The 26,058-nt window shown below is 48.4% G+C and overlaps 1 protein-coding gene across 1 annotated transcript in view; it reads left to right on the plus strand.

Moving 5' to 3' along the window:
- Positions 1-425: 425 nt before the first annotated feature.
- Positions 426-26,058, plus strand: part of nmdyn-D7 (nucleoside diphosphate kinase homolog 7) — a 32,663-nt gene continuing 7,030 nt past the window's right edge. The window contains exons 1-8 of the mRNA XM_089547055.1: positions 426-459; positions 4,817-4,923; positions 6,139-6,305; positions 8,938-9,087; positions 10,331-10,449; positions 18,727-18,791; positions 21,316-21,418; positions 25,393-25,457. Coding sequence (XP_089403181.1) covers positions 426-459; positions 4,817-4,923; positions 6,139-6,305; positions 8,938-9,087; positions 10,331-10,449; positions 18,727-18,791; positions 21,316-21,418; positions 25,393-25,457 — 810 coding nt within the window. The remainder of the gene's footprint in view (positions 460-4,816; positions 4,924-6,138; positions 6,306-8,937; positions 9,088-10,330; positions 10,450-18,726; positions 18,792-21,315; positions 21,419-25,392; positions 25,458-26,058) is intronic.

Genomic DNA, 26,058 nt, shown 5'->3' on the forward strand with positions numbered 1-26,058 from the left:
AATATCAGGAGCGGATATGCGTTTCGCTCACATGAGGCACTCAGAACCTCTTCAAGGAACACAACTGTCCCATCAAACTGATAATTTCCTCTCCGAAAGATAGCTCCTTGTACACTTCACGCGGCTTAAACACGTTTTCTTTGAAGTAATCTCGGACAGACCGCGCATCTTCATCGCAGTGCCGAACAGCCATCCTGCTTCACCAAATACTGTGCAGGCCAAATAATACATCGTACTTATAAAGATCCGGCTCAACGGCCAGGAATCGTATCCCATACGGCGTCAAAGGTAAGTCTTTATTGTCCGCTGGAGCATGTTACAAAAAAGCAGTGTTTCCCAGCAATCAATAAATAGGTGTACTATTGACTCTGGTTAGTGACACAACGTGCAGTCAGCTACCCATGCTAAAAACAGTCCCCGATGGCATGAGCGTCTACAGCAAGGAGGTTGACGTATACGGTCAGTTTGCCGCGCTGGCCCGCGCATGTGGATTGCGCGCACACAAGGGAGTTTCCAGAAAACTGTTAAGGCTTACAGCGCACGGGCACCTTTGGAGGCGAAACGCTAAAGGCGCCTGTGTGCTGTACGACGTCAGTGCACGTTAAAATCCCCAGGTGGTCGACATTACTCCAGGGCCCTAAATACGCTGGTTCGATCCCGGCCGCGGCGGTCGAATTTAGATGAAGGCGAAATTCTAGAGGCCCATGTACTGTGCGATGTCAGTGCACGTTAAAGAACCGCAGGTGGTCGAAATTTCCGGAGCCCTTCACTATACGGCGTCCCCCATAGCCTGAGTCGCTTTGGGACGTTAAACCCCATAAACCAGACCGGAGCCCTCCACTACGGCAACTACGGCACCTCTTCATTCTTTTCTTCTTTCACTCCCTCCTTTATCTCTTCCTTATTGCATGCGACCAGCGCGGAGCCACAGCGGTTGCGTACACCCCGCACACTGCAATTATAAACGAATTACCCCAGGGAACTAACCCAGAGGAATCAGAATAAATAGCGCTTGCGCTCGGCAGCTCCAGTGCCACCTATATACTCAGTGATTCAAAAACAGCACTCCTAAATTATGCTAGGGGCAAAGTGGAAATCGGGTAGCGGGATGCTCTGCGCATGCGTAGGGCGAGGTAGCGCCGCGCGCATCTGTGCAACAAGCCAAACAGTCCCGGTGGCGGCCGCAGCACACGCCCCGCATCGGGAAAGAAGAAATTATTGTGGTGCTGAAGCCACCAGACACCATCGACCTGAAGGCTACCCTTAGGTCCTGGTGAAGCAGGCGCTGCCGTTCGCAGCATCCTCGGGGACGCGGCAAGTGTGGGACTTGCAGTGTGGCCCGTGTGGAACCAAAACGTTCTCGTGTTCACACTGCAATCTGTCGAAGCTGCGGAGAAGCTGCTCCGGGACATCATGCTGCGGTCTTAGGCCTCAAGCTACTATTCTGGGGCCGCCCTAAGCACTCCGCAAAATTTGTGGCTAATTCTGTTTTGTACCTAGAGGCGCGGATCCCATCATTGCACGCAAGATTTCGGCTGTTAACAGTCCAAACATTCGTAAAAATGTGCGATTCGTCGCTTCGTGCCTCAGATTTGATTTTCCTCGTCAGACTAAGGCATTTTGCAATGAAAGTTGGTCTCGTATTCATACTCCACAGATCTGTTTTTTTTTGCAATTCCTCCTTGACGCCTTAAAGGTCCGCATTTCACACATCCTTCCAGTGCGCGCCAACTCTGCATCTATTCAGATTTTCTTTGATGACATTTTTCCAAACAATGTAAAAAAATTATTGCTTTATGTTTGCTCAACATTTTATTATAAGATTGCCTAATGTGCTTTCACTCTCATGTTCTGATTGCGATAGACGCCTTCCAATGTGAACAAAAAGCTGGTGTTGGTATTTTCTCTTTTCGCTCGATTGCTCCTTCTCACTCCGCCTTCCTGACTTCACCCCCATTTATGTGGCCTAATTCTGGGCAGTAGTCCTGTCTTTTAGTCCTTTTAAGCACCTCCTTTTCTTCTGCCATAATTGTGAGAGATTCATTATCCCTGTGTTCCTGTCTAACCGAGTCTACGGAGTCACGGGCACTCCGCTTGCTCAAATATTTGGTACCACCTTACATATATTCAGTACAGTTGATTTTGATGCCAGGGCACAGAGGAATTAATTTAAATGAGGTTGCTTGTACCTTGGTGAAGGCATCTCTGCAAGGCCTAGTCATGAGTCTTCTTCCACCATGTGCATATATTACAGCGGTCAGGTTTCGCAGGTGCCTGCTAGTGAAACAGTTCGCAGCCTCAGCGTTTACTTCCTATTCCGATTACCAGCATCTTCTCTTCCCTTGGTACAGTAAAGAATGGCGGTCACGCAAGCTTGAAGTTTCTTTCACTTGCCTAAACTGCAGCGTGCCTCTATTAAACTCCTAACTCCACAGATGTGGTCTGCCGGTCTCCCCATTGTGCACGCTCGCTTTGCGCTAAATGCGCAGGATTACATGGTTGCCCGGGCAAGCGGATCAGAGTAGCATATTGTGCAGTACTAAAGCTCGCTATAATGATGTTCTGTTAAATACGATAGACAGATAGACACATGGACACGCATGCGTACGCAGACGCGCTTATGCACTCACGCACCGCGCTTTTTTCCCTTAGCAGCCTTATTTGGCGGCAGTGGCAAGAATGGAAGCTGCAGTCTGGCAACCTTGTCAACATCCGAGGGGACGCAGCTTATTTTTATGCCGATCGCCGACGGGGATTATTTCCGGTGCTCAGGAATTCGCCACAATTCAAAGTAGGTTCTCAAGAACTTGATTTTTTATACTCGCTTTATTCGTGCATAGTCCCATTACGTGCGCGAAAAAAAAAGTAAAAAAAAAGTGCATAACTTCGCTCTCGGCGTTGTGATGTACAATTCAGCACAGGATAAAGGTAGCCGGTGGATGTTTAAATAATCAAGGAAGTGTGCGTCCCTCGTTTGGCACGGGATGCTCAACGTTTAACTAGATGCTGTATTTCTTCTAGGTATTAGAAGATCACAAAAGTATATCTGCCCTTACTTCGTGTTCCTCTGGGAAAAATTGTCTTTCGGTCTGGTGTCGGTGTTACAATGCGAGGAGAGGCGTCTGCTATAAACCGAGCAGCAGACTGTTTCCAACTGTCGTTACTAAGGCAACGTCACGTCCCGCCGTTGTCGGCAGCCGTCGCGCTCCACCTCGTTGTCGATATGGCGCGCCGCTTGAAAGTTTCACCCATGGCTTCGGTGCAGTGCGATAAATTTATCTCCCAAATGTATTTACTATTAACTGGCGCATCTGGATTTCGCGAGTTGCGCCGGTCCGGGCGGAAGGATTTTTAAATATAAGTCTACAAGCATCTTCTCACAATTGATCCATGTCGACGCCGTTAACCAACTATGGTATTGTTCTTTAAGTGAAGTAGAGCGAAGGAGCTTTTATTTTTGAAAGGGTTCAACTTAAGTGCAACGCAGCGTGCTATGGAAAGGAAAATGGTAGGTGTAATGTTAAGATACTGAAAGCAGGCAGAGTGAGTGAAGAAACAAACGCGGGTTAATGACATCCTGGTCGAAATCAAGAGGAAGAAATGGGCTTGGGCAGGGCATGCAATGCGAAGGTAAGATAACCGCTGGTCCTCATGGGTAACGGAGTGGATTCCAAGAGAAGGCAAACGTAGCAGGGGGCGGCAGAAAGTTAGATGGGCGGATGAGATTAGAAGTTTGCGGGGATACGGTGGCTGCAGCTGGCAAAGGAGAGGGTTAATTGGAAAGACATGGCAGAGGTATTTTCCCTGCAGTGGGCGTAGTCAGGATGATGATGATGAGTAGTCTTGGCAACACCACAGGCTTCGTGAGACATCGTAGAACAGATGTCTTCAGGACACAAGCGTGTACATGTATGAATTCTGCTGCACACGCTACATTATTATTATTTCGTTTTTAGATCCACCGGCTGTTTTTTTTTATTTATTGGTTATTTCCATTTACTCTCTTTTCAACCGGAAGCTCTTTTTCCTCTGTTTAATGCGTGAGGCTTGAAAACTGCATTTATTACGAGCTTCCTTCGCTTCCTGCCTCTTACTTTCATCTCTATTTTCTCTGCTATTTGTCGACTTTATCCGATATTTTAAATTCATCATCATTCCAGAGCGTTTTGTGACACAGCATTGGCTGCGCAGAATTTTGTTCTTTGACTTTTCTTTGGTTTTGCTGTTTTGTATTCCCGGCGCTATATCTTTCCCGCGTGTTGTAGATCTTTATTGTCCCTTGCTTTTATTGTAACTGCTCACCAGCCGACTATGGGTTGCTGTGGCCATATATGCCATCTGGCGACTTCTCCTGAGACTAAGTTGAAAGATGGCTCCCGTCCCGTCCACTCCTGTGTCTTTGTCCATATCTTTTTTGTGCTCCATTTACGGTAAACATGAACTCTGCTTCGTTTTAAGATGCGCGATAACGGATACCAGGTGGTTAAAGCAACGCAATTGTAATCTTGGGATTTTTCCGGCATGATAAAGTTCCCGGGTTCGAACCCGGCCGTGGCGGCCGCGTTTCGATGGATGCGAAACACAAAGGCGCCCGTGTGCTGTGCAATGTCAGTGCACGTTAAAGGTACCCAGGTGATCGAAATTATTCCTCTACGGCACCTCTTTCTCTCTTCCTTCTTTCACTCCTACCGTGCCCCCTTCCATTACGGCGTGGTTCGGGTGCCCACCGAGATGTGCGACAATTACTGCGCCATTTCTTTTCCTCAAAAACCAATTTTCCAAAGTGTTACATGCTGTCTTTGTTCCCCTCGCGCAGTGTCAGGTAAAAAGTACTCATTCCACGCGGAATGGAATGACGCGAGCACCTACACTGTGAGGAACTTCATCCTCAACTTCTTTACCAGGGATTCAACAGTGGAAATGGTGAGTTATCCACCTTACATCATTCTTTGCACGGTCTACATCGCGACCAGTGGCAAGACCACGCGAGGTTATTGGCCCTTATCTTAGTGGTTTAATGACGTCAGAAGCAACGAGGCCTTCACACAGTGCGGCGGTGGACACTTGGCGACAGCACAGCGTTGATGAACAGCCCATGTCTGTTCGTTTCCTGGTGGCGGCTCTCCGGAAAGAAAGTTTTAAACTCCAATTTTTGCTTTCTAGGCTACGTGTCAGTAGCTTCATCATTTATCCGTTTGTACACGCCACCAATATGTTCCACTCATTTTCATTCTAGCTGCAGAGAGTAAAATTGGCAGTGGCTTAGCTCAGCTATGCCCAAGATATACGTAGCGGGAGGTACGGATATCCTTGGTTACGCCACCGCCGCATCACCATCATCTCTCTATTGGAGGCAAGCGGCGTCGGCGCGCGGCGCCGGCAGCTGTGACGTCACTTGGCGGCTTCTCTCGGTCGGAGGCGAGCGGCGCGGCTGTGACGTCACTCGGCTCCTTGCGCATGCGCACAAGTGGCGCCGAAGGCCCACAGCAGCGGCGTTTACACGAACCCGACAGCGGCAGGTCGAGTCAGGGGATCGAGTTGAGCAAGGTCAGCGCAACTCGACGACTGCGTGTTTACATGAACTCGATTTTAGCGAGTCGATACCGCTTCAACTCCAGCGACACCAAGCGTCAAACAACGCAAACGGGAGAGGGGAGTGGCAGCCTCCAATATGGCGGAACGGCATCGCTGTTACCGCTGTCTCGGAGGCGCGTCGGCGCAGGCGATTGGATTGGATTGTAAAACACTTATTGCGTCGAGAGCAGGTTGCAGGAGACATGTACTAGATGGCCGCTAGCCCATGGCTTGCGGCGACCTCATTGACCCGCTTGATCGCCCGTATACTTAAACGCATTTATCCTCTCCCCTCCCGCTAACCCGACTCATCGACTCAAAAGGCGGGTCAAGCGAGTTAACCTACCCCTTTCAGGCGAGCTAACTCGACTCGCTCTGCTGCTTATTTTATCCGACCCGACAGCGTTTACATGAACCCGACAACTGGTTTTTTACCCGACAAGCAAACTCGACTCGACTCTATCGAGTTCATGTAAACAGGCCTAGCGAAAAGTCGAGACTACGGGTAATGTAGCTGTCGCTACAATAAACAACAGATGAACCCCGTGACCGTTCGCTTCTCAGATCGACGTGAAGACGCGCCGGGTGTTCCTGCGTCGCACCGAGTGCGAGAGCTGCACGCTGCGCGACCTGTACGCGGGCAACGTGGTGGCCATCCTGTCCAGGCACCTTCGCATCGTGGGCTACGCGGACGCCCAGACCGCCGCATTCCTCGGCCCCAAGCACGAACGGTGAGTACTGTGCGCACGCGTAAAAGCGAGCATGCATTGCTGCCTGGCTGTACGCCGAAATATGCGAAACATACCTTCCAGTGATGCTCACATATCCCTGTCACATATGAAAGCTGTTTAAAGCTTCAGACTGCAGGCTGCCCGCACTTTATGGCACAGCTGTGCGTCGTAGCAAACTTAGCCATGAAAGAGGAGGCGTCAGGCGACGCGAGTCTTTCAAGTGCAGAGTTTTCAAAGATTCTCACGCGTTAGAAGTACACTGCATGGCTGGCCGGCACTTCTGCGGTATGAGTCATCGTGCTGTCACGAGTGCTGAAGTGGTCGGCGCGAGCCGTTAATGAACCCTTCTCACGTGGGAAATATGTTGCCAGTGTGGCTCCGTACGTGTAGTTACCGCATCCGTATTAGTAAATTGTGCCTGTTTGGCGTGAATTGCGGGTACATAATGCTCAAACATGCGATTAACGGGAATTCTTAAGGGGAATTAGAAGCTCAGAGCCCTACAGTTCCAGCCGACGTTTCTTCCGTTTGACGTTTCTCGTACTCCCTATTCCAAAAGCAGTTCAGTAGTAAAACTTAAACTTATAGCGCGGTTGTTGGGCGATATAATCACACCTATTTTATTTTATTTTGATATTTGTAGCCTTGAGTGAAGTCCAGGAGTCCTTGGACCACGGTGGGCAGTTCTTATGCTCAGCTGCCAGCCCAGGTCCATATCTGATCGTGCAGAGGCTGCGACAATAGACTACCTGCGTGGTGCATTTCGCGGTTAATCGCAAGATGCAACTATTGGCATAATAATAATTTTACTCATCCAGTGTTGGCGGTACTGCCGATTGGCGCAGCCACTTATTTTCTGCCGAGTGAGATTGCTTCGTACCAGATAGGCGCTCAGCGTAATTTAATATGATTTTCCGCCACAAGCTGAATGGCGGTGTTTATACAACGCTAAGCTTGATCAGAATAAAATTGCTTTGAAAGATCACCAATGGCGATTTAGATCATTGAACTCTGCTATAAAGAAAGAAACAAAACTGCGTATACAGCCTTGGTCAAACTTATAGAGCCCAAGCGCCCAGCATCTTGGACATGCTGTTTACTTCATTATGCATCGCTCTCTATAGTGTTCCAAATCTATTGCAGATAGGACGAACTCTCGTCCGCCTCACCACCCCGAAAGTTAGGATCCTCTCGGATGCTACAAGAGCCCGTTAAATGGCTAAGGAGCAAACCTTTTTCGGCTGTTTACTTTTGACAAGGGATCTGCATGTGCTAGCGAGGACGCGATGGCCAACCTCTCGATACTGCTGCCCTGTCTCAGACAGAAACTGACTTTTTCGCAAGCTTGAAGGTACGCCTGGACTCCTCACTTACATTGCCTTATACGGAAAAGCAAAGGGCAAATCGTGATTATACTATGGGGGTACAAAACTAGGCAAGTACAGTGATTGTCAAAAGCTTAGAACCCGGGGGGGGGGGGGGGGGGGGGGGGGGGGGGTTCTCGTCAGCCGTGTAGTGGAGCTCTTGTATTATCCGCGCAAGTCCCAATCTTCGGAGGGGAGGAGGAGGTTGGTTTGGTTTGGTTTAGGGGGGTTTGTTGTCCCAAAGCGACTCAGGCTATGAGAGTTAGACGCCGTAGTGAACGGCTCCGGAATTTGGGTTTTTTTGCCTTGCACTGACATCGCACGGTACGCGGGCCTCTAGAATTTCTCCTCCATCGAAATTCGAACACCGCGGCCGGGATCGAACCCGTGTCAGCAGCCGAGCTCCATAACCACTGAGCCACCGCGGCGGCTGGGGAGGGGTAGGACCGGAGTTTGTGTTACCTTCAAGATATCTGGAGCGCTGAGGATTCATAACGAACCACATGGCGTTGCCCAGAAGCAAATCCCTGTGGCCTTTTAATTCTCGACTAAAGGTGCTGCACATGGCTGCTATATGTGATACTGATGCGCATCGAAAAGTCACTACCGAGATTGTCGTTGGGAATTTAACAAACTTTAGCATTGTGCCATCTATAACCACTGCAGAGCTTCGAACGGTGAGGCTACACATGACGCTATGCAGACAGTTTGTTCGATTCCCAGTAGCAGTAGCACATCGGCAGCACCGTCCTGCTGTCGGCATTATGCTTTTCACTTGATGTGTTCTCCTCTCAAATTATTCATGAGTTCAGATTCAATCGCGTGGTTTTGTTGTTACCTGCGAATGGAGGCTTCCACAAGGAACGTCACGAAATGTCAAGCGATCTACGAACCGGGGCCGAGAGACTCCTGCCGTCTTGCCGATTTGCAGCATTGTGAAACCACACCAGCAGATGCAGGGCGAGTCCTGGCTTTCGACTTTGCGTCAACTCAGAACACAAGAGAGAGAGAGAGATATACAGAGAGAGGGAAAGGCAGGTATGTTAACCAGAAAGGTTTTCGGTTGGCTACCCTGCACTGGGGAAGGGAATGAGGGGAATTAAAGAGGAAAGAGAGAAGGAACGGGAAACACAGTCAAAATCTGTAAATCAAGCCAGTCTCTTGTAAAAAACAAAACAGTGCATTAAAAAGTTGTGCAATGTCTACGTGCTAGCGCACTTTGTTCGTGTCTCTGAGCCGCCCCTTGACTGGCGCGAGTGGTAACGCAGAGCTGTGCTCGTGGTGAAACCGGCCGGCGTGCGGCGCCTGGGAGACGTGTGGGCGGCCATCGAGGCGGCAGACACCACGGTGTGCAAGGCCCTCATGCTCCGTCTGACACCCCAGGACGTCAAGCTGCTCAGCGCGGACTCGCAAGAGCAGTAAGTGCTGGACGCGATGCGGTTCGCTCTCGATGGAGCAAGTCACGTTGGAAGTGTCGGTGGCCATGCACAGTGTACGTTGACCGTACGCAGGCACGTACTGTACTGCCCGTGATACGCATATCATGAAAAGTTTCGCCGTAGTCCGGTGTTCAGCCTCCCTAAACGACTGTGGCATTCCCAAGAAGAAAGGGTGTTGTGGAAGATAGATAGGTGGTGACCTTACCATACAAGGCATGCACACTGTGTGGCGTACATATTGCCGACAGCGAGACAAGCATGGACCTAACTGTAATCACTTGAAACTGCTAGTCAGATGTTAATTTGTACCGACCGAAAAGACTGTAACAGAGAGAGAATAGGCACTACAGTCGCTATATTCTCTGAGGGTGGCATTTCTTTTTTGTGTTTTCCGCCTTTTGATACTATCGATCTGATAATTCGACTCATCATGCAACCAGCCTGCCACTTTATTTCACCTGAGCTAAATTTCCACAGTTCGCACCCGCTATTTGCTAACATCGGTCCTTTAGGTGATGCGCCAAGACGAAATCAAATTAAGTATTCACTAAACTCAGTTCATGGAAGGAACCAGTAAATTAAACTAAATAAAAAAAGGCTATTTCGATCGACGATTCAGTGACCTTACTGAGAAAGAGTTACACCTCCGGTCTTAGTATTCACTGCCTGTGGCTGGCGCCCTTTGCTGCTAGTACGCTCTAAAATTATCATTAATTTTACTATTACAACGCGACTTTAGCTTTATCGGCAGCACGTAACACACCGACCAGCTGCGGTTTCCCGCGCCGTATGTGGAGCGAAAATAGACGTTTTTAGCATACCGATACAGCTGAGACGTATACAGGTTTTGTTCACAGCGCAACAAGAACGGGACAGGAGACGTAAGAGTGACACAAACAAGCGCTACAAGCGCTTGTTTGTGTTACTCTTACGTCTCCTGTCCCGTTCTTGTTGCGCTGTGAACAAAATCATGAATACTTACCAACTCGCCCAAATATCTGCCTTGCTGAACGGTATACAGGTTTACCGGACGCGCCTGCGCATGCGTAGTGACATGGGTGGGGCCAGCCGGGATCACTCGGAGTGCGCAGCCGGCGTCCGCTAAACCGGTATACGTCTCCGCTAATAGGTCACCGGTATGCTTCTAATGTCTAATTACAGAGCATCCTTAACACGGTTATCGATAGCGGAGTCTGCTTTTTTCTTTCCCTTTCTCACGCAGAGCCGACTTGAGTCTGTTGGACGGTCCGGTGGTGTGCATCCAGCTTCTGGGAGAGAGGGTTCTCTCGCGCCTCAGAAGTCAACCAGTGGCGAGGGAAGACGGAGACGCGGGCGAGGAAGGTACCGTGGCCCACACCCACGTTATTCGCACTCGCCACGAACGCTGCTAGTAACGCTATGCAATATGCGCACCCCGGTGATGCCTACCACGTAAAACGCAAGTATTGGCAGTTTTCGGAGGAGGACAAGCTCAAGTACCGCCGGCACGAGAATGGAAGAAGTCTTTATAGCAGTAATCATGTCACTTGTGTGCGAAAATGAGGCGTTCATTGCTGGGAAGATAGTACGGTCGTCCACACAGCTCTCTAGAGCGCTTGATCAGCACGCTCTATTGTGTATTTATCTATTGTGCATTTATGGCAATCAGCGCAGCCTGGTGGCCCAAATATAGCATTAAAAGGCATAAAGAGCTAAACACGATCAATGTCAGTGTGCGCGCACAATAAGGTCGCGTATCTAGCCCTAAGCCACTCGTAAATAACGGAAGTGTACTCTCCGGTACGCCGCTCGACCGCGGCAGGTGTGTGGATGACTGTACTAAATACTATCTTGTACTTATCTATTATCATCTTAGACAAGATAATAAGTACATAGGCAACAAAGAAAAAGCAGAACGTAGGTGTTCGCTGCAGCCTAAGGAATATGGTGAGCTGGGGTCATGGAATTTTGCTACATGATAGGCATGCAAGCGCCTCGTGTTGGCCTGTGGCCACTAAGGACAGCGCAATGCCCAGAAGGTATCCGGTATGATGTCGAGTCATCGCGTGCTCTATCTCTTCATTCTTACTGGAGGGTTTCGACGCTCGCACAGGTCCCAAACCTATTCACATTACTCAGTTATTGCCGAAGTGCAACGGATTCACTGCGTGTGAAAACCACAAAGGTGCATCGCAGATTACGAGTAGAAGCACGCGTCGAATGTGAGACGTTGGTAATAGGAGCTAAAGAGAATACAGTGAAACTTCTTCGATATGCTTTTTTTTCTCTTATTTTTGAACGCAGGGGGAAAATTTATTATGCAGGAAACTGTATGAACCAAACCTCCGAGTTCTTTTTTGAAAAACGTAAATGCTGAGTAGTGTGCACATTTTAATTGAAACTTTTCCTTCACAAAGATGTCGATTTGAATTTCTGGACGCAAGGTCTGAGCAGAATTTTCTAGTGCTTGATCAATTCATAGGAATCTGCGTTGTCCTTATCGTAGAAGAAACTTCACAACATATCCGAACCACCGATGGCAATTGCGAAAGCAAGAGATCTTCCATTCCGGCCGCGGCGGTCGAATTTCGATGGATGCGAAATTCTAGAGGCCCATGTACTGCGCGATGTCAGTGCACGTTAAAGAATCCCTGGTGGTCGAAATTTCCAGAGCCCTTCATTACGGCGTCCCTCATAGCCTCAGTCGCTTTGGGACGTTAAACCCTCATGAACCATACTGATCAATTCGCGCTAAAAGGCATAGACACACGAAAACACAAACGGACGAAGTGCGTACTTTCAACTAGTTTACTTCACAAAACGTGTCGCTTTTATACAGAGCGGGATGGCAAAAATGATCTACAAACCAGATAATCAATTTGCATCTGAAAAGCTACCTTCACCTTCCTGTCTGTAATCTGGCCAGTGACCTTAACCAGTCTAATTCTTTATCTTCGAGGGCAGCTTTTCAGATGCAAATTGATTATCTGGTTTGTAGATCATTTTTGCCATCCCGCTCTGTATAAAAGCGACAAGTTTTGTGAAGTAAACTAGTTGAAAGCACGCTTCGTCTGTTTGTGTTTTCGTGTGTCTGTGCCTTTAAGCGCGAATTGATCAGTATGAAGCATCAACTAGCCCCCGCTCTTGCATTGTTAAAGGGCCACTGCCCAGGGTCCGGACATTTGTGAAAAACAAGCCCACTGCATAGATGAGGCATCGAAGATAACCTCTGCAAAATACTAGAGCCATGCGCGCCCCGAAAAGCTGCGCAAATTCAAATCAAAGCCCGTTCGTTCTTTCCTTCAACAAAAACGGCCCGCCCCACTACTCTTAACCCCGTTGACGTCGTGGGGGGTTACTTTCACTAAAGGCACTCCATTGGTGCATCGTTCTGACTGACGGGAGAAGGTTGGGCGTAGCCTTGGCGTCGCGTCGTCTGCACAACGCTTTCCACAGCGCCTTCTGTTCTGGCTCATGCCTACAAACCCGCATGAAGGAACAAAAAAAAAAAAACTGCGGAGGGAGCGTGCGGCGACAGCCTTGAACCCTAGCCATAAAAAGTAAAAAATAGTAAAACTGGGGGAGTTGGTTCGCCCCCCCGCCGTGATCACGTCACGAGACGCTCTGCGTGCGCGCTCCCTTCTCAGTTTTTTTTTCTTCTATGCAAGCCCCCCAAAAACAAGGTTTTAATTAGTAGTGCAGCAGAGCCTTTCCCTCGCTCGCCCACTTGACCGCTCCGCACAGACACCGCTTATCCTTCATACATCTTGCGTACGCCTTGACTCCAATGAACGACATGGGCTTCGGAGCGGAGAAAAGACACAAACACACAGAACACAAACACACATGAAGAAAAGCAAACGGGCGGTTGCCGGGCCCACACTTCGCCGTGTGTTTCGAACAGAACCGACTTCCGCCCCTCCGCTCGTGAAGCGGTGGGGAGGCCTAAAAAAAAATGAAAAGGCGGCTCGCTAACTGGGAATGACAAACAGATGTATGAAAGGATGCGCTCGCTAACAAGTCTAGGTGGTCGAGCAGATCTCGATCGTTCAGTGTGCGCGCCCGCAGCGCCCCCCCCTCCCCTCGAACAGACCCAGCAGCAAAAACCAAGAAAAGAATTCTATTGAAGGCGGGGCCATGACGTACCCTGTGACGCACTTCACCATGGGGTGGGCAGTGGCCCTTTAAAGGGCCCCTGCCCACCCCCGGGCAGCAGATACACTTACCTCTCTTTGAGCGAGCCTCCTCTCCTTCCATTCCCTCCTCGAAATTCTTCTCTCCCGCTCCTCGTCGAGTAGGCTCGGCAAGGCAAAATCACCCCTTCCTTCTCCGACGTAAGCCGGAGGCGTGGTGTCTGTGGAGTGCGTCACAGGGCTACGTCATGGCCCCGCCTTCAATAGAATTCTTTTCTTGGTTTTTGCTGCTGGGTCTGTTCGAGGGGAGGGGGGGGGCGCTGCGGGCGCGCACATAACGATCGAGAGGCGCGATCGGCTCGACCACCTAGACTTGTTAGCGAGCGCATCCTTTCATACATCTGTTTGTCATTCCCAGTTAGCGAGCCACCTTTTCATTTTTTTTAGGCCTCCCCACCGCTTCACGGGCGGAGGGGCGGAAGTCGGTTCTGTTCGAAACACACGGCGAAGTGTGGGCCCGGCAACCGCCCGTTTGCTTTTCTTCATGTGTGTTTGTGTTCTGTGTGTTTGTGTCTTTTCTCCGCTCCGAAGCCCATGTCGTTCATTGGAGTCAAGGCGTACGCAAGATGTATGAAGGATAAGCGTTGTCTGTGCGGAGCGGTCAAGTGGGCGAGCGAGGGAAAGGCTCTGCTGCACTACTAATTAAAACCTTGTTTTGGGGGGCTTGCATAGAAGAAAAAAAAACTGAGAAGGGAGCGCGCACGCAGAGCGTCTCGTGACGTGATCACGGTGGGGGGGCGAACGAACTCCCCCAGTTTTACTAATTTTTTACTTTTTATGGCTAGGGTTCAAGGCTGTCGCCGCACGCTCCCTCCGCAGTTTTTTTTTTGTTCCTTCATGCGGGTTTGTAGGCATGAGCCAGAACAGGAGGCGCTGCGGAAAGAATTGTGCAGACGACGCGACGCCAAGGCTACGCCCAACCTTCTCCCGTCAGTCAGAACGATGCACCAATGGAGTGCCTTTAGCGAAAGTAAGCCCCCATGACGTCAACAGGGTTCAGAGTAGTGGGGCGGGCCGTTTTTGTTGAAGGAAAGAACGAGCGGGCTTTGATTTGAATTTTCGCAGCTTTTCGGGGCGCGCATGGCTCTAGTATTTTGCAGAGGTTTTCTTCGATGCCTCATCTATGCAGTGGGCTTGTTTTTCAAAAATGTCCGGACCCTGGGCAGTGGCCCTTTAAAGGGCCCCTGCCCACCCCCGGGTAGCAGACACTCTCTACCTCCCTTTGAGCGAGCCTCCTCTCCTTCCATTCCCTCCTCGAAATTCTTCTCTCCCGCTCCTCGTCGAGTAGGCTCGGCAAGGCAAAATCACCCCTTCTTTCTCCGAGGTAAGCCGGAGGTGTGGTGTCTGTGGAGTGCGTCACAGGGTACGTCATGGCCCCGCCTTCAATAGAATTCTTTTCTTGGTTTTTGCTGCTGGGTCTGTTCGAGGGGAGGGGGGGGGCGCTGCGGGCGCGCACACTGAACGATCGAGATGCGCGATCGGCTTGACCACCTAGACTTGTTAGCGAGCGCATCCTTTCATACATCTGTTTGTCATTCCCAGTTAGCGAGCTACCTTTTCATTTTTTTTAGGCCTCCCCACCGCTTCACGAGCGGAGGGGCGGAAGTCGGTTCTGTTCGAAACACACGGCGAAGTGCGGACCCGGCAACCCCCCCGTTTACTTTTCTTCATGTGTGTTTGTGTTCTGTGTGTTTGTGTCTTTTCTCCGCTCCGAAGCCCATGTCGTTCATTGGAGTCAAGGCGTACGCAAGATGTATGAAGGATAAGCGGTGTCTGTGCGGAGCGGTCAAGTGGGCGAGCGAGGGAAAGGCTCTGCTGCACTACTAATTAAAACCTTGTTTTGGGGGGGCTTGCATAGAAGAAAAAAACTGAGAAGGGAGCGCGCACGCAGAGCGTCTCGTGACGTGATCACGGCGGGAGGGGGGGGGGGGGGGCGAACCAACTCCCTCAGTTTTACTATTTTTTTTACTTTTTATGGCTAGGGTTCAAGGCTGTCGCCGCACGCTCCCTCCGCAGTTTTTTGTTTTGTTCCTTCATGCGGGTTTGTAGGCATGAGCCAGAACAGAAGGCGCTGCGGAAAGCGTTGTGCAGACGACGCGACGCCAAGGCTACGCCCAACCTTCTCCCGTCAGTCAGAACGATGCACCAATGGAGTGCCTTTAGTGAAAGTAACCCCCCATGACGTCAACGGGGTTAAGAGTAGTGGGGCGGGCCGTTTTTGTTGAAGGAAAGAACGAGCGGGCTTTGATTTGAATTTTCGCAGTTTTTCGGGGCGCGCATGGCTCTAGTATTTTGCAGAGGTTATCTTCGATGCCTCATCTGTGCAGTGGGCTTGTTTTTCAAAAATGTCCGGACCGTGGGCAGTGGCCCTTTAACCATAAACCATATACCGCGTCTGGATGCTTCGTCTCTTTGCACTGGTGCTTTGCGAAAAAGCCATCGCGGTGGATGACCCTTTTACCCTTTTATTGGTCCTCTCAAAAAAGAGGTAAAAAAACATAAAAGAAAGAGAGAGGATGCCTGGACCAGCAATACTTTGCCAGGCTTACCGCCAATTCAAAATAAATGTAAAATAACTAAATGTTCCAAAGAAGAAAAAAAAATTAAACGAAAAACAGAGCATTAAAAAAAAACTCATAAGAAAAGAAAACAAAAGTCTTGTCATAATACGTTAGACGCAGGCAGAAAGCCAAAGCACAGCGTGCAGTCCGCGAAATAAATAATAATAATAAAAAAAGAAAACCCAAGTCACTGCAAAGTCATTGTCACCGCAACAGTCAAAGAAAGCACTGAGCGCCGGCTACAAAATAAAAATCAGAAAAATGAAAACATAATCAGGACAAAAGAAAAAAAACCGAAGTCACAGTCACTCAGTGAAGGACACAGTCACAGTCACGCAGTCAAAACAGAGTCGCAGTCACACAGTCAAGGACGTAGTCACAGTCACAGTCACGCCACGACAAAGCCACCTATGCTCAATAAAGGAGCACGGGGCGCTCCGCTGTGCAAAGCTTGGGGAAGAGAGATTAGAGGAAAGAGAGAAATCAGCATGAATAATTTTAATTGTACTACTTATGAGGTGAACCATTTGAAGGAGAAGAGCACAAGCAGCAGGGTTTCGGAGAAGGCAGGGGTAAACAGAAGGTGTGATGTCCGATGAGCAAAGAGATTTTAAACGAGAAACTAAAGACGCAGTAACGGAACAGTCCCGGAAGTAATGACGGATATTTTCACATAACAATCCACAGGAACAAGTTGAAGACGGAGACAGGCCAAATCTTTTAAAATAGAACGGAAATCTACCATGCCCAGTAAGTAACGTTATTAGAGGATTCCTGGGTAGACGAATAAAGGGAATGTTAAGTGTATCAGGGATCCAGTTGAATAGTTCAGTGCCACCATTATTCTCGCGCCAAAAAATGCTCCATAAGAGAAGTGAAGAATGATGCAAACGGGAACGAACACAACGGCGTGAAAGGGTAGAAATATATAAACTTCCAAACTGGCCGGCACTACCAGCAGCTTGGTCGGCTAATTCGTTTCCAAAGATTCCAGAATGACCCCGGATATGAAATAAAAGAAATGTGGCTAAAGAAGACAAACGATAGAGATCTTTCTTAATTGCAATAATAGTCGGATTGTAAGAAGTAACTGAAGACAGCGCAGAAAGCAGAGATAGAGAATCAGTGTAAAAATGAACAGGCGTGGAGGGAGGGTTGTGAATAGCATAAACAACAGCAGAATGAAAGGCTACAAGCTCAGCGGCATAGGCGCTAGAGGGTGGTTCTAAAGATAGACGGTGTACATGGACAATATTTTGTGTTGAGTTAAGAACAACAAATGCTGCACCAGCTAAGCGAGGAGTGAAAGACCCATCAGTGTAAATATGCAGGGCACGTTGACAAGAAAAGAATACAGCTTCTTGAGAACTAAGTTGAACAAAAGAAAATTTAAATTTTAATGAGGGATGGTCTGACCAGGGATCAAATAAAGGTTGAATGTGAGAGGGATCATAAAAAGTATTGCCGTACACTACGGATTGACGTAACGTGAAAAGCATAAACTCTGCGCATAACTGGTCCAGATAGATAGGCAGAGGAAGAACGTTCGCAAGAACATGAAGAGCAGCGGTTCGCGTAGTATGATAGGCACCAGTAAGAGCCAGAAGGGGAATTCGTTGAAGCGATAAAACACGATCTCTTAGCCGAGAAAGGGGGCAATGAAACCACCAAGTTGGGGCTGCATAGGTAATTGTAGGGAGAATAACCTGATGATAAATTTGGCGCATATGAGAAGGAGAAACACGAAAATGGAAATGGAACCAGTTAAGGAGCTTGGTGGTAGATGCAAGAATTTTCGTTTGCAAATAATTAACATGGGGAATAAAGCTTAAGTAAGAGTCAAAGACAACACCTAATAATTTAATACTCGGTTCACACTTGAGACTGTAAGTGTCTAGTCGAATAGTCGGCTTACGCTTATGTAACGCCGGAGCTCCATTAAAAAACAAAACATAAGAACACTTTTCTGGGTTTAACTGAACGCGGGACGTGGTACACCAGTTTTGGATTAAAGTTAAAACATTTGAGCCCAGCGTTGACAACTCGCGGCTAGTTTTGCCAGGGATGAGTACAATGGTGTCATCTGCATATGCCCGAATGTGGATAGGTGAGTCCACCAGATCCGGCTGGCTCATATGTAAGCTCATATGGTTGTTCTCAAGTGCTTCGCCCTATGGCCCTTGGGCACTACGAAGCAGCACCTGCGTATCTCCTCTTCATGTCGCGTCCCCATTGGAACGGGCCGCTCGTATGTTACTTTATAAAGCAGTTTATTTTTTATGCTTCTTCCTTTTTGCATTTATGTACTGCAGAGAAGCCACCATTACGAAAGACTGTTGCAGCATTTCAGCTATCCACGTCGTGTGCACCCAGGCTCGGCCCATGTGTGCGCTTGTTCGCTGAACGCATTATACGACGAATTTGTCGTAATCTTGAGTGCAGTTGGACGGACAATCGTTTAATTCGGGAATGTATTAACCGGAAGAAATATGTTGTAACTCCGTGAGATTATTTTATTGCTGGCGATTTTGAGCCTATCAATCTGGAAACCGTAGAAACCGGGAACGTATCAACGAGGTTTTACTTATATAGAAAATAGACTGAGGGTAGCTTATGCACCTCCTTTAGCGAAAATGTAAAGGTCACCGCGTCCTTGGGCGGAGAGGGCACCCAGCCTTGACTTTCTTTGTGACAGACGATGAATAGTGAAAGGTATTACGGTACTCTATTTATTCTCTTTAAACATTCATAACACTGTGGTTGAGCTCACCTATCTGGTCACCGCAAAGAAACACTCCTGTCGCTTAATTTCCTTAAATTAATTTCGCACTCGGGTGCAGGAAAATTTTTACGGTGCCTGAAATGAATTCTGTTTCTGCCCCCAGTAAACGCAACGTGCACACTGCGAAGCCTCTGCTGGATGTCAAAGGACAAGTGTCCGGTCGAAAAGGTCAGTACTTCGTTTTCATTCTGACAAATAATGAAGGAAAAAAAAAGAGCAAGTGTCAAGGGCGTTTCCTTTTTATCATGTTCCACCTGCACCAGATTTTGCCGCTCTAATTATTGTGCATGTGACCTAGCGAGCGCGTGGTCCTACACAGCGATGCAGTAACCATGGTCACTTGACAGTTTTGTTAATAAGGCCCTATCAAAAAACACAACAGTAAACTTTGTGTCGTCACAACAGATTTTCCTGTAGTATTTTAGGTCCTGACAACAGAACTTGTGTAGTATTGAGCAGTATCCTGTCGTAACGACAGAGCCAGTTCTGTTGCAACAGCAGACGACTTCACAATGCTACAGAAAAAATCTATCGCAACGATAGGACGACAGCAAGTTCTATTGTGCGACTGGCTCTGCAGTACTTTTCGACTGGGAGGTGTCTAGATAAAGTAAGGTATTACTCGCGAGCTCACTAGAACAAAACAAAAGCCCACGACCGCTCTGCGCGCCCTGCGACCGGGATACGTCTTTGAAAGCAGTATAGTCGCAAAATGCGCTGCAAGCTCGGTGCATTTTTTGTTTGTTGTGTTTTTGACTTTGCTATTCGTTCTCTTTAGGGGTGTGCGAATATCAAAATTTTCGAATACCAATCGAATACGAATACTTGGTTCCGAATATCGAATCGAATATCGAATAATCAAGGACAGACGCATTTAACCACTACAAAACATTTATTTGAGCACCCAAGAACACCACAGTTCAACGATCGATGATTAAATGAACACAAAAGGTGTGTGTGGCTGCACAAAAAGTATCAAGGTGTCGAACATTATTCTTAGAAGAGTGGAAATATCCGAGAGGACGGCTAGTACACAGCATTCATTAAGGCTAGCTTTCCATCAGCACAAAAGCGCGTTGCTGGGATGAACATAAAAGGTTATCGTGAAAGAAAACCAGCTGCTCCACATGGTCAGGCAGAAGCAGTTCCCTTCTAGCTGAAACGACTCCTCCAGCCACAGATAATGCCCTCTCACTTGGCACTGACCTGGCACGTATTGCGAGGTACTTCGTGCACAACTCTGACCATAGCAGCTTCGCAGGTATAGCCACAAAAAAGCTCACCAGCGCAGTTAGCTACGGCTTGGCCCTTTGAGGAAGGAAAAATTTTCCTTCCTCGAAGAAAAAATTCGAAGGAAAAATTTTCCTTCATCCATGCGCATTGCTCTGGGCGCCGCCGTGTTGTTATGTCTCTGTCGATAGGGCTTGCGGACCGAAATGAACGCCGCTGCTCACAATGAATATTCGGCCAGATACGAATATTCGCGCCGGGTCGAATATTCGAAAGAACACGAATACTTGGATTTCGAACCGAATGCGAATACTAAAAATATAATATTCGATATATATTCGAAAATTTCGAATATTCGCACACCCCTAGTTCTCTTCCCTTTTTTTCGTGCCTTGTGCTGTAGCACTGCGCGTGGTTCTGTTAGGCGAAGTGTAAAGAAAACGACTTAAAGAGTAGACAATGTATCGTGCAGTCATAACACGAAACAACCAAATAGCAAGTAAATGAATCATCTTTTCATGTACAGGTGCGGACATATATAAGCAAATGGAGCACGCTATTCTGTTTTGGGTGTGATCACCGGTGTCCCGGTTGAAATATGGCAACACTATGTGTCCATTATGCAAAACAGCGTGAAAGAACGCCAGGACCAAGAAATTCAGACACACTATAGATACGAGCGCTATAAGCCTTATCTTCTTATCTTTTGGTCCTTGTTTTTTTTCTTTCGGCTATGTTTCATTGTTCATAGTGGATTTTTACCTACTCACCTAACTCATTTCACTGTGTGCCCATGAATGTAGATATCACTTGCAGCCTGCACATGCCATACATCCCAATTTCCTTTCGGTAACGTGTAATGAACATAGAAACAGCAACAAAACTCCCGTTTCCTGCTGGTGGGCGTTGAAACTGGACTGCAAGAGTACGGAATATGCGCTTGCTTTTATTTGATCGCCGCCAAGTCATTTTAAAATGTCGAATTAAAAGTATAACCGCAGTTAAAAATGAGAATCAGCGTCATTCGTATGCTAAGGTTGCGGCGTTTGACGCTTTCAAGCTATATCTCTTTCGACACGAATACGCCTGTATGGAAGTGAAAAAGGGAGTGAAGCGGTCCTCTAGTGCACTCCCTTCTATAAACGGGAGTGCACCAGAGGACAGCTTCACTCCCTTTTTTTACTCCTTTATTTTCAGAGTGTATTAATCGGGCGTAGCACTTTCGTAGCACTCATAGGAATCTCACAATGAATTGATTCATTATGAAAGAATTTTATTGATCTAATGCTTCAATGAGCGCAGAAATTTATGTGTTCATTTTGTGATTCCATTTATCGGCCTCTAATACGTTTAGGATGGCTCCCACATACGAGTTTCCAATCGTTTGTAATCGTGCACGTAATGCCTTGGGAACTTTGTAAAGTTCACACGCTGCCGTTCTCTGCTGATTTCCTTTCTTCAGGAATCTTCGGTGCTCTTTGGCGGGCAGTTCGAGCGCCGGTGCAACACTGCCGTTTTCGAGGACACCACGTGCTGCGTGGTCAAGCCGCACGTTTTCAAAGATGGTTTGTCCGCTTCTTACCCTTCAACAAAAAGCGTAAATGGGTCTCTCAATGAAATGACGGCACTGCCTGTTCACTCGCTTGCTCAATGCCAGGAATGTCGATGCTGAATGGTGGGTTCGATCCCGACCGCGACGGCCGTATTTCGATGGAGGCAGAATATTTCATACAAGGAGCCTCTGGGCTGTGATGTCAGCGCACGTTATAGATCCTCAAATGGTCTAATTAATTAATCCGGAGCCCTCCAGAACGAATTCCTTCATAGCAGAGCAGAAGTTTGGACTGGTTGGGATAATGGCAAGAATTGGACGTGACACAAAATAAGGCAGGAGAAGACGCGCATGGTGTCTTCTCCTTCCTTATTTTTTGTCTCGTCCCGTTCGCGCTGCTTTTCACCATTATGTCTCTCATAGCTCACGCGTCTCTTAGGGACGTTAAGAGCCACAATATCACTATTCACTAACTGAAGAAAGGTGCAGATATAAAGACATCGTAGAGCCGGTTCTCTGTGACGAGACACAGATAAAAAAGTACAAGTGTTCATGTTCTGCCGAGGATAGCGCTAAGTTAAGCCAAAACTGTCGCCGCGTAATTAGCTGCCTTTTGCTAATGCGTTTGACGTACAGGAAAGTCTAAGACGTACAAACGCTGCGGTGACCTGGAATACCACAACGATCGCAACAGGCACATGATCACGTGAGCAGTTACGCAATCGGATGTTGACCTTCTATATGCTGTGGCTGTGAGTTTGCCGAGGAGTGTTCCGTATTAGTTTTCGATTCAAAAACAAAAAAACTCTGGCTTACAAATAAAGTGCGTAGGGAACGCTTGCTGTTATCTGGTTGTTCAGAAAGTTGACATTCCGATTTATTCTGCGTTTTAATGCATTATTTTTCTTTCTTAACCGAACATTCAAAAGCGGATGGGAGGTTAAGCATGTTTCACATACAAGCCAAAATGCTAGCGAATCCTGCCGCCGCGGCGGAAAAACCTCTTTTTGAATCGTCGCTGCGATGAGCGGCGAAGTTCCAACAAGTTGGAAATTTTCGCTGCGACGCGCCGCTCAATAGCTCAGTCGCTTGCATGTGAACTACATGCCAGCGAAAATGCTAGCGAATCCTGTCGCCGCGGCGGAAAAACCTGTTTTTGAGCGGTCGCTGCGATGAGCGGCGAAGTTCCAACAAGTTGGAAATTTTCGCTGCGACGCGCCGCTCAGTAGCTCAGTCGCTTGCATGTGAACTACATGCCAGCGAAAATGCTAGCAAATCCTGTCGCCGCGGCGGAAAAACCTGTTTTGCGGTCGCTGCGATGAGCGGCTAGGTTCCAACAAGTTGGAAATTTTCGCTGCGACGCGCCGCTCAGTAGCTCAGTCGCTTGCATGTGAACTACATGCCAGCGAAAATGCTAGCAAATCCTGTCGCCGCGGCGGAAAAACCTGTTTTGCGGTCGCTGCGATGAGCGGCTAGGTTCCAACAAGTTGGAAATTTTCGCTGCGACGCGCCGCTCAGTAGCTCAGTCGCTTGCATGTGAACTACATGCCAGCGAAAATGCTAGCAAATCCTGTCGCCGCGGCGGAAAAACCTGTTTTGCGGTCGCTGCGATGAGCGGCTAGGTTCCAACAAGTTGGAAATTTTCGCTGCGACGCGCCGCTCAGTAGCTCAGTCGCTTGCATGTGAACTACATGCCAGCGAAAATGCTAGCAAATCCTGTCGCCGCGGCGGAAAAACCTGTTTTGCGGTCGCTGCGATGAGCGGCTAGGTTCCAACAAGTTGGAAATTTTCGCTGCGACGCGCCGCTCAGTAGCTCAGTCGCTTGCATGTGAACTACATGCCAGCGAAAATGCTAGCAAATCCTGTCGCCGCGGCGGAAAAACCTGTTTTGCGGTCGCTGCGATGAGCGGCTAGGTTCCAACAAGTTGGAAATTTTCGCTGCGACGCGCCGCTCAGTAGCTCAGTCGCTTGCATGTGAACTACATGCCAGCGAAAATGCTAGCAAATCCTGTCGCCGCGGCGGAAAAACCTGTTTTGCGGTCGCTGCGATGAGCGGCTAGGTTCCAACAAGTTGGAAATTTTCGCTGCGACGCGCCGCTCAGTAGCTCAGTCGCTTGCATGTGAACTACATGCCAGCGAAAATGCTAGCAAATCCTGTCGCCGCGGCGGAAAAACCTGTTTTGCGGTCGCTGCGATGAGCGGCTAGGTTCCAACAAGTTGGAAATTTTCGCTGCGACGCGCCGCTCAGTAGCTCAGTCGCTTGCATGTGAACTACATGCCAGCGAAAATGCTAGCAAATCCTGTCGCCGCGGCGGAAAAACCTGTTTTGCGGTCGCTGCGATGAGCGGCTAGGTTCCAACAAGTTGGAAATTTTCGCTGCGACGCGCCGCTCAGTAGCTCAGTCGCTTGCATGTGAACTACATGCCAGCGAAAATGCTAGCAAATCCTGTCGCCGCGGCGGAAAAACCTGTTTTGCGGTCGCTGCGATGAGCGGCTAGGTTCCAACAAGTTGGAAATTTTCGCTGCGACGCGCCGCTCAGTAGCTCAGTCGCTTGCATGTGAACTACATGCCAGCGAAAATGCTAGCAAATCCTGTCGCCGCGGCGGAAAAACCTGTTTTGCGGTCGCTGCGATGAGCGGCTAGGTTCCAACAAGTTGGAAATTTTCGCTCCGACGCGCCGCTCAGTCGCTCAGTCGCTTGCACGTGAACCAGCCTTTACGAGGAGAGGGCGCTATATTCTGTTTCCCTCGAAGAAGCACAGCCCTGAGTGCCGGTAAACAAGAAACGGCACCAGTCAATTGAATGTCCCGCCCTTCGTGTCCGCATTGTGGCAGCCGTCCAGTTTCATCACAGAGAGCGTGTAGCGGACGCATGACGTGCATCGCGCAGCAGCGTAACTCGAACTGTGGCTCTTCTGTCGCGTGGTTGGGGCTTTCGTAGCGAAATTTTTCGGTAATCTTTCTACAAGACACCGTCCACAGTATTCCCAAGGTGTCGGAAATAATTCGCAAAATGAAAAACTTTACCACAAAAGAGGCTTGTGAAAACATGCACGAAACTCCGGAGGGTTGAAAGGGCATTACTACGCCGAATTCCGTTTTACTGCTTTAGGATTATAGTTCTTAATTATGAGGAAAAATTGTTAGGAAGGTAGACAAATACGCCTAGTGCCATGGCGCTCTTTGGCCGCAGGTGCCCTTGTCTTACAAAAATACGTCGTAATCATCACCATCATAATCGTTTTCGGCGAGAAAGTCGTCGGTGCACATGAAGCCTCGACCTTCCGGAAGCACCCAGCGAAACATGCACCCTCCGGTGGGTGCAGCACCAAATAATGCATCTCCAACCAACGAGCCTCCACCCATCACCCCCCCCCCCCACCCTACAGAAGCTCCCCCCTCCTCTACGCTCCAGAAGCCACTACCCGCCAGAAGCACACACAAAACCAGAGCGAGAATACTGTGGGGACGTTTTAGTCACTATAAGATTGTAAGGCGACGCTAGTAGCAACGTCGCTGCGAAATGTTTGTGTCTGTGTCAGTTCTTTCAACACATACGCAACGTTGTCTTTTCATCGGATCTTTCTGTTCCAAATCCGCAATGGGAGGTGATCATTGTAAAAGCGGTAAATGAAGATGCGCAGGGTTAAACCAACACTTCTAACGCAGATATGTCGCGTCGCATTGCGTGATCTAGCCAGATTTTTTTCTTTTTTAAGTTAAAACGTGAAGTTATAACTGGTACTCTGTCTGACTCAGTGATCAAGGCCTTCAGATACGAACCAGAGGCCGAGTATTGTGAAACAACTCCACGGCATATCGGTGTGAACAAACTACTATACTAACATATACCGCTGTATACAATAACTCAAAAAGTAACGTGAAGCGAATCAGTGCGCACTTATTTCTTGACTACTGTGCTGGTCTGGACGTGATACCCCGCTGATTGAAACTACACTTGTTTTCCTTCTTTTTTTTTCTTTTCAGGAAATGTTAGCAGAGTGCTACGCAAGATACTTAACTCGGGGTTCGACGTCACAGCACTCCAAATGGTAAGCGCCGCTCAGAGGTGCGCCGAATGATATCGATAAATGTGATGGATTTTCACATGCATTGTTTGAAGGAAAATAACAGAGCTGTACGTGTTACCGCTTTGGGAGTTTCCCGGCTTCCTACACATAACTTTGTCGTATTCAATAGACTTTATTGCCGGAGATTTTTGCAGCTCTCCGGATGTCAAGCACTACTGCCACAGCGCTTAATGGCATTCTGAGACACAAACGCTCAAAAGCTTGTCTCCCGATTATCAGTTTATTTCATATTGGCCGCAGGTAACCGCTGCATACATGACACGCACGTTGCTTGTCAGTTCCTAACAGATTTTGATCAAGCAGAACTATGCATTTGGTCGCTACCACAGTGGCTCTTATATGCGTCTTACGCGTTCACCAAGCTAAAGGTTTCTAACAGAGCGCATGCTGTTAGCCAACGCACGGCGCAGCGGTCGCGCTTCGTTTTATCTCGTTATGAACAGTCACGTTACTATGAGCGTCAATGGCTTCTCGCGCTTATCAAATATGGTCGGAGAGGGACTGCCTAATTTAAGCAGTGAAATGAATTTAATTATAAAAGAAACAGTTCTAAAGGACGTGT

Source organism: Amblyomma mixtum, chromosome 5, assembly GCF_055824585.1.
Source record: "Amblyomma mixtum isolate Tamu chromosome 5, ASM5582458v1, whole genome shotgun sequence".
NCBI lineage: Eukaryota > Metazoa > Arthropoda > Arachnida > Ixodida > Ixodidae > Amblyomma > Amblyomma mixtum.